This window comes from Psilocybe cubensis, chromosome 10 (genome assembly GCF_017499595.1).
Source record: "Psilocybe cubensis strain MGC-MH-2018 chromosome 10, whole genome shotgun sequence".
Classification (NCBI taxonomy): Eukaryota; Fungi; Basidiomycota; class Agaricomycetes; order Agaricales; family Agrocybaceae; genus Psilocybe; species Psilocybe cubensis.
The window spans coordinates 628,166-640,883 of NC_063008.1; the positions used below are offsets into that span (position 1 = coordinate 628,166).

Consider the following 12,718-nt stretch of genomic DNA (forward strand, 5'->3'; position numbering starts at 1 on the left):
TATGGGAGGAACAGGATAAACATACTTTTTGCTATATTCCCTATCATGCATTTAATTAGAAATATAACAGGAGGCGAGAACCACGCCGGCCATGTGCAGAACGTTGAAAGGAAAGAAAAGAACATACTCTTCCACACAATTGTGCACGGAAAGACGAAATGATTTGAGCTGGCTGACCATAAATGAGGGCTGTGCGTGAATATCATCCTGGGGCCACTCTCCCAACTGCCGCAGAGATATTTCGTGTAAAATGGCATGATATTAGGCGATCCATACATCAATCAGAATAGTAAACTTCAACCTCGACCTGTCTCACATAGTTCGCCCATGCTGCAAACTAAAATAATATTGGTCAGATTCGGCTGAAAACAAAACAAGTTACTTCACCTTTGCCTTCGCGATTACAACAATCCTATCACTGGGCTGCAAACATCGAACGTATCCCATGCCTCTCCCAGCACCAGTCGAATCAATGAACTTCATCTCGTCCTCCTCTGCATAGTCGGGGACCTCATCAGACCACACAATTTGATGTATTGCATCTTCGCGGGAGGCACGTATGTTCCGTTGTAGATGCCAAGTGCTCGAATCTGTTTGACTAGGATTCGCGACCAAAGCAATCTTCATACCGTCTCCAACTGTGTCGTCCATTGCATCCATGAAGTCCCGGACGCGCGTAAGAATCAGACCTTCTTCTGTGCCAGGTTGTTCGCCAACTGAAGTCTTCTCGACTTCACGGATAATGCCCGCTTCAAACCATGTCCAGGACCCGAGATATTTGCCTGCGTAGATAACACTCATTAGCGCTGCAATCTACTAAAGGATGACTTTGTGACGTACTGGGGAAGTTGTTCTCGCTGCAGAACCCTTGGTCGTGACTGATGGTCCTAAACACGACTTTCTTGATTCTCACAAACTTTGTCGTCCCTATCAGCTCGGATAGTTTTGGAGTGACCAAAGAGCACTCGGGACCCCCGGTTTCAAAGACGCATGTCGGAACGTCGTCTGGTGGTCTCACACCAAAGTGGACTTTGGGCCAGTACTGGGCCTCATCGATGATGACGTTGGCCAACTCCACGGGAACCCAGAGCGTAAGGTAACCGCGTACAACGTCGACGTCGTCCGGTGTTGGTGTATAGTGGTGACCTTGCGCGGATTGTCCATCTTCATCCGAATCGGCCAATGTCGACATTAAGCTACCCATCCTATGTGCAACCCCTGGGTTGTGTGTTGATTGTCGGAAAAAGAGATGATATCAATGGGGTATACACTCCAAAGAAGTTGAAATGGAAAATCCCATGTGTTGTTTAAGCTGCAATGCACACTCTCGGATGCATTGAATGTTGGTGATGGTTGTTGGTGTGACTTGTCCATGCTTTGCCTGCCCAAGCTGGGCCGTGATCATGTTGTCGGTGCTTCCGGGATGTGCCGTATGCAAAGTAAAGTGTTCCGACAACCAACAAGTGGCTTTCTTTCCTCGACCATCATCCATACTCCCGCACGCATTCTTCTCAGCGCTTCTGGAAATAACAGAAGTATAAATCTACTCTGGCGACATGGAGCGCGATGACCGTCCCCTGGACCGCGGGAGGTAATCATGCTTCCGTCGGACGCCTGAAGGCCTCCCATCCACTTTCTCCTGGTGTACCTTCTCGGAGACACGACCACTGTGGACTCTCATCAAGGCGTTATCGATTCCCAAAGTCGTGTCAGAAACTGAAATGCCAACTCTGTTTCTCCCCAACGCCTTGTCCTCTACATGTCTCCTCACTTGGTACTCGGTCTTGAGGGATTTTTCACATCGAAGATTGACGCCCTGGCGGTCCTCCATGATTTTACAACGCGAACTTGTCCTCAGTACGGATAAATTCTCTTGAAATCGATGTTCATTCAAGCTTCGTATCTGGAATATGGAAATCCTTCGAATTTGGAAAGGACCTTTATATCTAAAGCGACTCACTAAATCAGATAAGCGTCAAATCGTTGGTCGTGTTCTCTTTCCTCTGAGCACTCGTTGCGGTCGTACTGCCTGCATACATCAGGAACGCAAATAGGGGTCCCTTATATGAAAGTTTTGGGGATCGGTCTCATCGCCGGCTGAACTACGCTACCTTTGAGTTGCGTCCTACGGTCATTCTTTGGAAGATGATCTTGAAGTAAATTTTTGATTGAAAGACTTACTCTCCGACACTCTCATTGTTATGGTTTAAGACCAACAAAACTTCCTTCGCCTATTCGTGGTCAACCAGCTTGAAAACCAATGGTTCAGTTCTATCCAAATGAAACTTCTCTATGTTGGTGGTGACGTCTCGGTTAACCCATCCATTGTCAAGGTTTAAATGCTGTAAACCCGAATCAGCACTCTGGGTGGTTAAATTGCCACTTCAACAGTCGTACCGTGTACGAATGATGGACTGTGAGAGAGAGGGCTATCAACTCCTACCAGTGTCGCAAACTGTCGTTTGTTGCGCAGGTATCCTTGTGCACTGGCCGATATTTCCTCAACTGCGAAATGGAAGCGTCCATTCAATATCAGGTTGGGCAGCCCAATCGTGTGTGGATGTTCTGTCTTTAATGCGAGTCACCATTTCTTGCCATGATCAACACAATCAATACCGACCTTATCTGCTTTCTTCATCGAAGCTCTGCTGTATTCCGGTCTTTGAGATTCCACAAATTCCAAACAAAGCCTAACTAACCCAGCATCGTTACTATCTCTTCAGTAAAGTAGATGAAAAACAAAAAACCCGCACATGTGGCATTTCGAAATGGCTTCCTTGGTGTGGCCAGGGGTTGAGTGGCCTGTGCCATTGTCGTGTTACAACACACCTAGTGACGCGTTTCCTCTTCATTGTTCATCGCAGGCCAGTCCCAAGAGACCCGCAACATCGTGTCGTGTCATTTCATGACGATTTTCTGGTCGCTTCCTTTGGCCTTTTCCCCTGGGATAAGTCGTACGTATCGTGGTCTATCTAGGAGAGATTAGGAATAAGTAGGAATCTCTGTGGAATGCACGAGAAGTTTATTGCTGAAATGAACCGTATCGGTGGCATCTGACGAGAAGAGTAGGGTATGAGGAAATCACACACAGAATACCAACTTCATTTCTTTAAAACATGAGAGGCACCAAGGCGATGTCAACACTCTTATATGGCATATTGATTGAGAGACGTACACAATGATCCCGGAATTGGGAAGTTCAATGGCGCCATAATACAATACAATGATGCAAGAGAAAGCCGACTCGGTGTCTTGATAAAATAATTAAAAGAAAGGACATAGATTCGATGTTGGAGTCCTGATTTAAAAGAACTGTGTCAACAAACAGTTCAATTTTTGTGGTTGGAAAAATTCGGGTACGGGGAATCGAACCCCGAGCTGCCGCGATCTGTATGAGAGGCGGCAATGTTAGCCGTTACACCATACCCGACATAATTTGTCTGCTAAAACATATAATTACATGGTCAAGGACTTGGCAATGAAAGTGGTTAAGTGATCGGAGTCGTGGGAATTGGAAATATTTCATATCGAAGTCCGAGTCAGACTGTCTTTCGTCTCTGTTTTACTCCATTTTCGCCTATAAAATTTCCTCTTTCATTATCGTCCAATGTTTTTCGAACCTCATCCTCTTGAGCGCATGCTTATGCCAGAACATGAGCACTATCAAAATTGAAAACGCTTCATCCCCGTTACCTTTAAAATTTTGAGGAAGACGTCAAACCGGTGTTGAAACGCGAATATGAGTTGAACTCGAACTCAATTGAGCAAGTGAAGGAAGAGTGTAAGTTGGTGAGTAATCCTCTATAACGAAGAAGCACAACCAAACTGTGATCTTGATAGGTATGCGAAAACGGCGAAGTAAAGGGTGATTACTCTACCAATACGACTACAATCACCAGAGTCAGCGATACTTCATCCGGTCAATGGTCCGCTCAGAGTACCCTGAACAAAAAGCCCAGGCTAGTCAAGAAATAGGATGCGGTACAATCGTCCAATCATGCCGAGAAAATGTCCTTGGATCGTTCTCGTGCGCGCTGTGATGATAGACAATTCCCAGCTATCCAAAGAGTTACGTGTACTGCGCAGAAGGTGAGCACCCGTCTTACCTATTCATGAATTAGGCTGATTTCATTCTGTCTAGATCAGCAAAACGAAAGTGGAGAAATGTTATATGTTGAAGGAGAAAGATTTGATCGGCCTTGAAAGAGAAACAAGGTATGTATCTGTGTACATACTCTATTTTCCTTGTTTGACACAGAAGTGTAAGGTTTTGGCAGCCACCAGACATTCCGCCAAATGTTTGGGCACCTATTTATTTTTATCGGGAGTACGAAATTGAACGTGTGGCTTGGAAAAAGTTTGGGGGTTAGCACGGATTTCTCAAAGCGTGAGCTGAAAGACCTTTCTGGTTCAATCTCATCCTGATCATATCATATCATAGTCTGTACAGGCGTGCTCGTAGAAAAAGGTCCCCCAGAGAAAAGAGATTGATCCCATTTCCACTGGCTTACTGTGAGCCATTCTTGCGTCTGTGGTGACAACGAATGGGATCAACACCCCTTTACGTTGATTTCGTTAAGACAGCAGTCGGGGATGGCTTTGGGCTGTATGAGTATGAAATACCCCAAGGCCATTTCACTACCAATGCTTATCGGTTCAAAACTTGGCCGTAGTCTCACATTATTGTTGGTAAGTATGCATCTTGATGTGCTGTGTTGACTGACAAACACAACTCCTATACAGTATACGTGAATGTAATATTACCGCATTGGAGTTTATGCATCAATATCATCTGTTTTTGACCTTTTTAACTGATTTGCTAGAAGCACGGAATGTGCTGGTACGGCACGCTTCAGCAATCGGATGCACAAAGGCGCACAAACTCGTAAACCTAGGATGCTGTATCAATCTCCCTACAAGTCTGTTTTTCTCGGAAAGTTGCATCGATTTACATGTCAACGCAAGTGTTCGGGTCCGAAACTTGCTGTGCACATGGCTACTTCAATTGCGCTAATATAGCAAAATATAATCAAAATATGTTAACTTATTCTCACCCTCATGGCAAGCTAATCGTACCTTTCTGGTGAGTCGGAATTATACTCGGTCTAACTTGCTGAAGCATCTTTGACCAGCTACGTTACCATCCTTACGTTAACCATTTCTTTGGTATTTCATCATAGGTATGATGGGAGAGTAGCCGCTTTCAACGGACGCGGTAAGTGGCGACGCGGTCATCATGGTACCAGGCTACCAGCCGCGGATGTCGTAAAAAACATCCTTGGGCATCGAGCTGGCTCGGATTGAGCTTGGACGGGGGTGAGCTTCAATTGACACTTGTGCTCCGAGTTCTGATATTGTTTATATAGACAGCACCAGCTGAAGCTGAATACCCCAGGTTTTTTCCTATGTGTTGCGATAGATTTTTTCTTGAAGAAGCTAGGGGTCAAGCGCTGCCTTCTATGCATTACAAATGGTCATACCATGTACGTTGTTGAAACTTGATGTGTGATTCAACGGTGGCTATTCAACCGAGGAAGCTCCCGTTCGACCTAATTAAATGGAACTTCTAACTTATTTCTGCATGGTGCGGGTGACTTTACTAATCTTTCGGAGTGCTCTCTGTTCAAATGCTCTGTCGACTGTTATATTCCGTTTTTTCGACTCTTCCATTTCCCCCGCGACTGATGGCGTCAATAGATGATTAACGAATAGTTCACTACTGCGTATCAACTTATACGCAAGTGTAATCGAACCGCGCTACCTTTGGTTACACACTCATCGTACGTCAAACTTAGTGTCCAAGGGGTTATTCCAAATGTGACTTGATTTATACGGCATATCAAATGAACCTGTATTATTGACCCTCGCTATTTGTTTTGTCAAACAACGTTTCTTTTTTGAAGCAAAGATCCTTTTCTTGACGCCATATCCTTAGCTCAAAGGTGCGCAGCATTTTATGACTCCGATCTAAAGGCTCAATCATCTTATAAAAGAAGACTCCAAATCCACGTTCATACTACTCAGAAAGAATGGTTTCTTCCTTCATTTCGGCAACTGGAGTATGGCTACTTCCACTGATCGTGTACCTTGGAAAGGTCATAGCTGCACCGCCTGATAATGTCTCGACCCCGATTGTTAAACTCGACTATGGGTCCTTTCAAGGAAGAGTAACCGGGAAGCTCGAGATGTTTCTTGGCATGCCGTTCGCAGCACCCCCGTATGCATCTCACCAGAGATTTTGTATAAAAATTTGGCTAACCTTTTGGTTTGCGCAGGATTGGAAACCTTCGCTTTGCACCGCCCGAGCCTCCAATTCCTTTTCAAGGCGTTCGCCAGGCAACGAATTTTGGTTCTGCATGCTTCCAGCAAATGCAGCCACCAAACAACCACTCTGCGTCTTCTAGCTCGCTTTCTGTATCAGAGGACTGTATGCAACTACTAGTTGTGCATCTATTGTTTGACAATTAACCTTGTCTTTGCCCCAGGTCTTTTTATCAATGTGGTTAAACCTGCACAGATCCCTCCCAACAAAGCACTGCCCGTTTTATTCGTGAGTATTTGACTTGAATCTTTGAATATTATAACATCAGGTTTAACGTTGATGCATCAGTGGATATACGGAGGTACATTGATTTCTTTTAAAAATTCGATGTATTCTATATGGATCAACACTACCAAATTAGGTGGATTTCAAGTTGGGGACACGTCGCTTCGTCCAGGGGATACTGTAGTCTCGCGTTCAATTGCCTTAGGCGAGCCAGTGATATATGTATCGGCAAATTACCGCCTCAGTGGTTAGAATTATTCTTCATAAGTGCCCTTTCTGCTTCATCTAACGGTTTCGAAATCACCTTTAGCCCTTGGCTGGCTGGCTGGGAGAGAAGTCAAGGAAGCTGGGATTGGAAATGCAGGGCTAAGAGATCGTCAGTTGACTTGTACAGATCCATATACTCTATCACTAATATATTCCAGAGCGCTTTGCCATGCAATGGGTACAGGATCACATAAAAGATTTCGGAGGTGACCCTAATAGGGTAACAATGTAACTTGTTTTTGTATGTCTTTGCCATATAGTTGATAACCTGGATATTGTGGAATTTTACAGTTGGGGTGAAAGCGCGGGTGCTATCTCTGTGGGCGCACACTTGGTTGTAAATGACGGTAATCCTGCCGGACTATTCCACGGAGCAGTAATGGTATGTTCCATGATTTGCTTTGATTCGGCTTCCGATTAATCCTATCATTTTATATAGCAATCGGGATCTCCACTTCCTACTGTGGACATGACTACCAAGCAACCCGTCTTTGAACAGCTTTTAGCTAACACCCGGTGTACAGGGTCCGCTAATCCAATTGCATGCCTGAGAGCAGTCCCATTCGACATGTTAGGGGAAGCTATGAATTTATCCGACAGTTTATCCTCATTTTCAAGCCTTATCATCCCGTGGCAACCCACCGTAGATGGCGATTTTATCAAGAGAGATCCACAAGTCTCTATTCAGAAAGGTTTATACGCAAAGGTGTGTGTATAAATTGATTTGGGTTTACGGAGCGTTCACACGGTTCTTCACATTGCTAGGTTCCATTTATTACAGGGGATTGTGACGACGAAGGAACGTGAGTATGATTTATTGTACAGGCATGCTTGAGTTTCGTTAATCTTCTGATGCCTTATCGAAGGCTATTCTCTCAGTCCAACACAAACATCACGTATGTATTCCTTATCTCTGGGTAGCATCAGCTCAAATAGGGAAAAACCGTTTAAAGTACCAACGAAGAATTCTTGTCTTATATGAAAAACATGTTTGTACATTCCGATTTTTCTTGACACGAATGAGACGCTAAGAATATGTGTAGCTATTTCCGAGGTCTGGTATCCGAGGAACAGTTGGCCGAAGTCGCCGCAGCATATCCTGAAGACATCACCTTGGTCAGTACGAATCAGTTGCTTTTAGACGGCCTTCATGCTAAACATGGTCGCTGGTTTGCTAGGGATCCCCATTCGATACTGGAACTGCCAACGCAATCACGTATTGTGTTTCTCCTGCCCATTTAAATAACTGACCTGAGAACTACTGATAGGCCAGAGTACAAGCGCCTGGCGTCAGTTTCAGGTGACCTGTTCTTCCAAGCTCCCCGCCGGTTCTTCTTGCAGGCCGCGTCAAAGACCCAGCCAACCTTTGCATTCTGTAAGCTCTTTTTTGCGAGATATTGGCTTTGATTGACCTCGCATGAGTATTCAAACGTGGAAAATCCACCCCCGATATAGGAGCGGCCCATGCAAGCGATCTTCCAGAGTTTTATGGAACAGGAACAGACCCCGACTTCATTGGCACAGATGGACTAGGTACTTGTTGTGACCATTTTTCGATAGCGCAAGGAAGGCTCACCTGATTCATAGTCAATTTCGCGAACACAGGGAACCCATCGCTTCCCAAAAACCCTATTAGCCTCCTCTCCGCCGTTGACTGGAAACCCTGGAGCTCCTCCCCGACCAATCCCCCAATTTTGACGTTCCTGGACCCGGCTCCTGCAATTTCGATTACATCCGATACATTCAGAGAAAAAGCGATGAATTTATTGTCGCAAATCTCTCTGGAACTCTACTCAAGCGCCGGACAATGAGAGCCAGTATACGTGTCCCCTTGACGAGTTGAAATCAAATCAATTTTTGTGTGTTTTATGACTTAAATTCAATATCCAACGTGAACAGTGAACTTCTGAAATTTCTGAGGAATTGTTCAGACAGGTGCTACTAGCGACTTGTGGTGACCAGTTTAATAAATTTTTTCTTGGCGAAATGATCCGATGGCTGCCATAGGTCTCCACCGTAATTCCATTCTTCTGCTAGTGTGTCCGACAATTTCTCTGGCGCAACACTTTCTAGTCCTAATTTGCAGCCCGCTACACGCTCTTTCTATTGTATTATCGCAATACACAAGATCCAAGCTCGAGCCTTCTTTCTTTGCCTGCAAAAGTACGGTCAACCGGCCAACAATACAAGCTCTGCCGATAAATCTATCCCTAAGCGCGGTCCTTGATACTCCAGTCCAACTCGGTCCCTTCTGTTACTTAACTTCCCCGTACCCAGCCAAATGTGTATCGTTGATTTTTTCAGATGCCCCGCTCCGTTGACTCTGAAACTGCGAGGGCTAATATTTGTTCTGAGAAGAGAGCAATAGTTGCAATCTCGACAGTAAGCATTACATTGTTGCCACACAATCGATCATTTAGGTCCGCCACATATCTACTCTACTCCAAAGCAACCGACACCTCCTCTTACTTCATAAACCACCATCATGGTCAACCCGGCAGTCAACGATAGTCAAACAGAATCATCGGATAGGGTGCGTATGATTTCATTCCCCTTGCTGTAATCCTTTTACAGTGCCCATCTGAATCAGAGGCGCAAGACCGTAACCTTTGCCGAGTACCTGGCGTCGATACGTGATGAATCCACTCAGAGCATTACGACCCCCACGTCGAGCAACCGAGCACTTCTGTTGCAAACCACCCTTCCATTTTCACAACAAACGCGCCCACAAAGTTCTCAAGCGCCCCATAACGCTCCCACCAAAAGGAAGGCTACAAGCCCTGGAGACGATCCCAAACAACGAAAGCTGTCTGAGTGGGCATTTTGTCAGCCCAAGAAGACTCACAGCATCGCCAAGGACTTAACAGCACCGTCCTCGTCCATTACACTATCTAAGAGTGCAAAGACAAAGAAGGATGTGATAGCCTTGAAGGCAGATGTCGTTGAACCAGTTTCTGACGATGAATGACAGAGAACAGAGTCATATATCATCGATCCAGATCAAATGGTTAGTGTGGAGTCGATATCAAGCCTCCAGACATGACTCAACGTGAGCAGATCAATAAGACTAACCTGACTCGCTGTTATCGCCTCAAAGGCCAATATCTTAAGGATGTTTCGTTAGTCAGAGTCAAGTATGTTCGGTATCATATAATGCTCATATTAGGCACTGACTCTCTCTTGTTAATTTTCAGATACGAAGACAGAAAGCTATCCAAGGACACGGTGATACAAGGAGCTAAAACAAATCTCTATCGGGAGAGGGATGCCGAATTTCAAGCTTGGAAAATGCATGGAGGGCGAAAGCAATTCGTCCAATAGTGAGTGCTGTCACATATCCGCGTTTCCCTTCATATATCTCATCGTATTATTTTCAGTTTGTTGGATGCATACCTCAAGTGGGAAACCAGAAATTCCATACGCAAGACTACCTTTCTGATTCCCGAATCATACTCGTCCGCCTTCCTACGTTTGTGGAAAAGGCAAAAGCCTTGCCCCAAGCAAGATCCTTACATATCTTTTGTTAAGGCTCATGTCGAGTCAACTTCAGATGCCAATTCCCAGAGTTCTACTTCTAGCATCAACAACCCCGAACCGTCGAAGCCACCAAAGCCTCGGAAGACCCCATGGCCAACCGTAACGAAAAGTTTGGCCTCAGAAAATGCCACATAATCCCGGAAACGGACTACCAAGTACCCTATTTTGTAGTGCAGAACTTACATTACTGAAATATATTCATCTAGCTTGGGTAGTATTCATAGTGTATATATCTGTGTGTGTTATTAGATTATATCTGCATCCAATATCTTTGACGCGTCATTGGGTAGACGCGTGTACCGCGCATGCTCGGCGTATCCGGAGGCTGGCAAGCAGTTGCCGTCTGAGCTTCAAAGGCATTGTGACTACTCACAGCTTTTCCATCGGCATATTAATAGCGGCGCTTGTAAATTGAACGCAAGCAATGCCGACACCACCGATGCTTTACCACTGACTGCTACCCACGCCATCGATTCTGTTGTCACAAAATCCAGCGGACGATGACGAGCAGGATCCTGCTTCGTATTATGAAAGCTGGCCTTGAACTCGCTGCTGTCCATAAGACAGCTCTCGTTCAGACAAGTATCTAAATCCCATTTAACGCCAGATATACCACTACTGCCACCCATTGAGGTCACAAATTTTCATTCAACACCCTCACGTTTATTCAAGTACGGTCGGCGAATGGGGTAGCTTGCAGCAGGAGCAGCAACGGTCTTCACTTTGGATAGGGTTTACAACGTGCTTTCTTTGTGTAACTCGGACACTGATGACGTTTACAACGGTGAGTGTCTACTTACCATATGGTTTCATACATGGTCTTCAACGCCTCTTTATTTCCAATAGAGTGCTGTGATTACTTGGGATTTCAAGTCCAATTTCACGCCAGGCGAGAGCGAGTAGATACCGGAGTTGTACAAGTGTGTTGGACAGGCCCGCGGTTTTTGACCTGAAAACGGCTAACAGGGATTTATGAATCAACTTTGGGTGCGTCTCTTAACATCCTCATACCAGTGACCCTCTCTGAGAGCAATGACAGGCGGATAATAGCTGCAAACGCAGCGGAGCTTCCAGAGCTGATTCAGAAACAGTTCGCCAGCCTGTTTGACGACGCACCTCAGGTTCCATACTCAACCATCCACCGTGTATTCGTAGGCGAGCTGGGGCAGCCCCCGAGCAGGCCCAACGGTGTTTTTGAAGTTTTTGAAGAAAGGGCTGTATCCAGCGCAAGCCTCGCACACCTTCACAAGGCGAAGCTCTGGCCCACGCACGACGAAAGTGGACTGTGATGGACGAGGGAAGGTGGGTTTCAGTGAAAGTACAAAAGCCTGACGTGGTAAAGCAAATGCTGTGGGACATCGCTGTGTTCATGTGGATGTTTGATCATTTGGTGTTCGACCTGCCCGTACACTTCGTCGTTGGTGTGTATTCTACACTTGATACATTGATATTACTCGTATCAATTTGCCTAACTCATTTCACGATTTTGTAGATTTTATTGCAGACCATCTGAGATACGAACTAGACTTCAGTCGGAATCTCCACTTTATTATCCCCCTTGACGGCGTTGTCGTTCTACTACCCAGGACACCCACACAAAGGCGGTGTCAAATCTCTCATTCAAACCTTGAATGAGCTGTTCTCCGCGCAGATGTTCTAGTTTGGACATGTGCACTGCGATCCAGGGTGAAATCGTTATCCGCACCCCGCCTAGAAACTTCACCCAGCTATAAGTCGTTCTGCTCGACCATGGGCTTTGTGTCCAGCTTCCTGAAGAATTCAAGATGGAGTAGGTGGAGCTGTGGCGCAAACATGCACCTCACATTCTCTGAGCCCACGCAGGAGTGGTACAACCGCACACGCTTCCAGCTCAGCATGTTCAGCATGGACTTCGCCATTTGGAAGGCATTAGTCGGGTTCTGGCTGCGCACACTTCCCCCTCAGATGCACGCTCGCATGTGTCGTGCTGCGCTGCCGCAGGACGACAAGAAGAAAAAAATGATAAAGGAGGAGATGGAGGCGCTAAGGGAGTTTATTGAGGATGCCATGGGCATTGATCTGCCGGATGCACTCCCTGACTTGGAGATGTGATCTGGAGTTTTGGGAGGATGTTAGTGAGGCTGGCAGAAGTCAAATTGTAACGCGTTGTATCAGTGGCCTGGCTTGCTTTTGAACATTTTATGATAAATATATCTGCTAATTTTGTGACGTAGCAATATCTCTGTACATGTACTACTGTATAGTCACCTGCACTCCACTCACTTCAATATTTATTGCATACCGGATCACGAATAAAACTACAATGTTCAAACTAATGAGATATGACATGAAGAATTTGTTGTTACATGAAATATATCCAAGCAAGTT

The 12,718-nt window shown here is 45.5% G+C and overlaps 4 protein-coding genes and 1 non-coding gene across 5 annotated transcripts; 3 read left to right on the plus strand and 2 right to left on the minus strand.

The window, feature by feature from the left end:
• Positions 1-277: 277 nt before the first annotated feature.
• JR316_0010516 (uncharacterized protein) lies at positions 278-1,204 on the minus strand (the record flags this gene model as incomplete). Its single annotated transcript, XM_047896184.1, has 3 exons — positions 278-337; positions 388-782; positions 841-1,204. 3 exons carry the CDS (start codon positions 1,202-1,204, stop codon positions 278-280), a joined length of 819 nt encoding a protein of 272 aa, XP_047744229.1.
• A 2,147-nt stretch (positions 1,205-3,351) lies between these two features.
• JR316_0010517 lies at positions 3,352-3,430 on the minus strand. The gene has a single exon. It is a non-coding gene; the product is annotated as a tRNA-Glu (tRNA).
• A 2,599-nt stretch (positions 3,431-6,029) lies between these two features.
• Positions 6,030-8,625, plus strand: JR316_0010518 (Lipase 4; the record flags this gene model as incomplete). The annotated part of the gene is made up of 17 exons (XM_047896185.1): positions 6,030-6,217; positions 6,276-6,427; positions 6,486-6,550; positions 6,611-6,623; positions 6,684-6,794; positions 6,858-6,923; positions 6,973-7,020; positions 7,075-7,196; positions 7,254-7,520; positions 7,580-7,617; positions 7,681-7,710; positions 7,768-7,803; positions 7,858-7,930; positions 7,993-8,030; positions 8,083-8,189; positions 8,237-8,347; positions 8,402-8,625. 17 exons carry the CDS (start codon positions 6,030-6,032, stop codon positions 8,623-8,625), a joined length of 1,689 nt encoding a protein of 562 aa, XP_047744230.1.
• Positions 8,626-9,299: 674 nt separating this feature from the next.
• On the plus strand, positions 9,300-10,486 carry JR316_0010519 (uncharacterized protein; the record flags this gene model as incomplete). The annotated part of the gene is made up of 6 exons (XM_047896186.1): positions 9,300-9,347; positions 9,405-9,731; positions 9,786-9,821; positions 9,872-9,948; positions 10,009-10,134; positions 10,192-10,486. 6 exons carry the CDS (start codon positions 9,300-9,302, stop codon positions 10,484-10,486), a joined length of 909 nt encoding a protein of 302 aa, XP_047744231.1.
• Positions 10,487-12,163: 1,677 nt separating this feature from the next.
• On the plus strand, positions 12,164-12,442 carry JR316_0010520 (uncharacterized protein; the record flags this gene model as incomplete). The annotated part of the gene is made up of 1 exon (XM_047896187.1): positions 12,164-12,442. The coding sequence occupies one exon, from the start codon at positions 12,164-12,166 to the stop codon at positions 12,440-12,442; it is 279 nt and encodes a 92-aa protein (XP_047744232.1).
• Between the last annotated feature and the right edge of the window lie 276 nt (positions 12,443-12,718).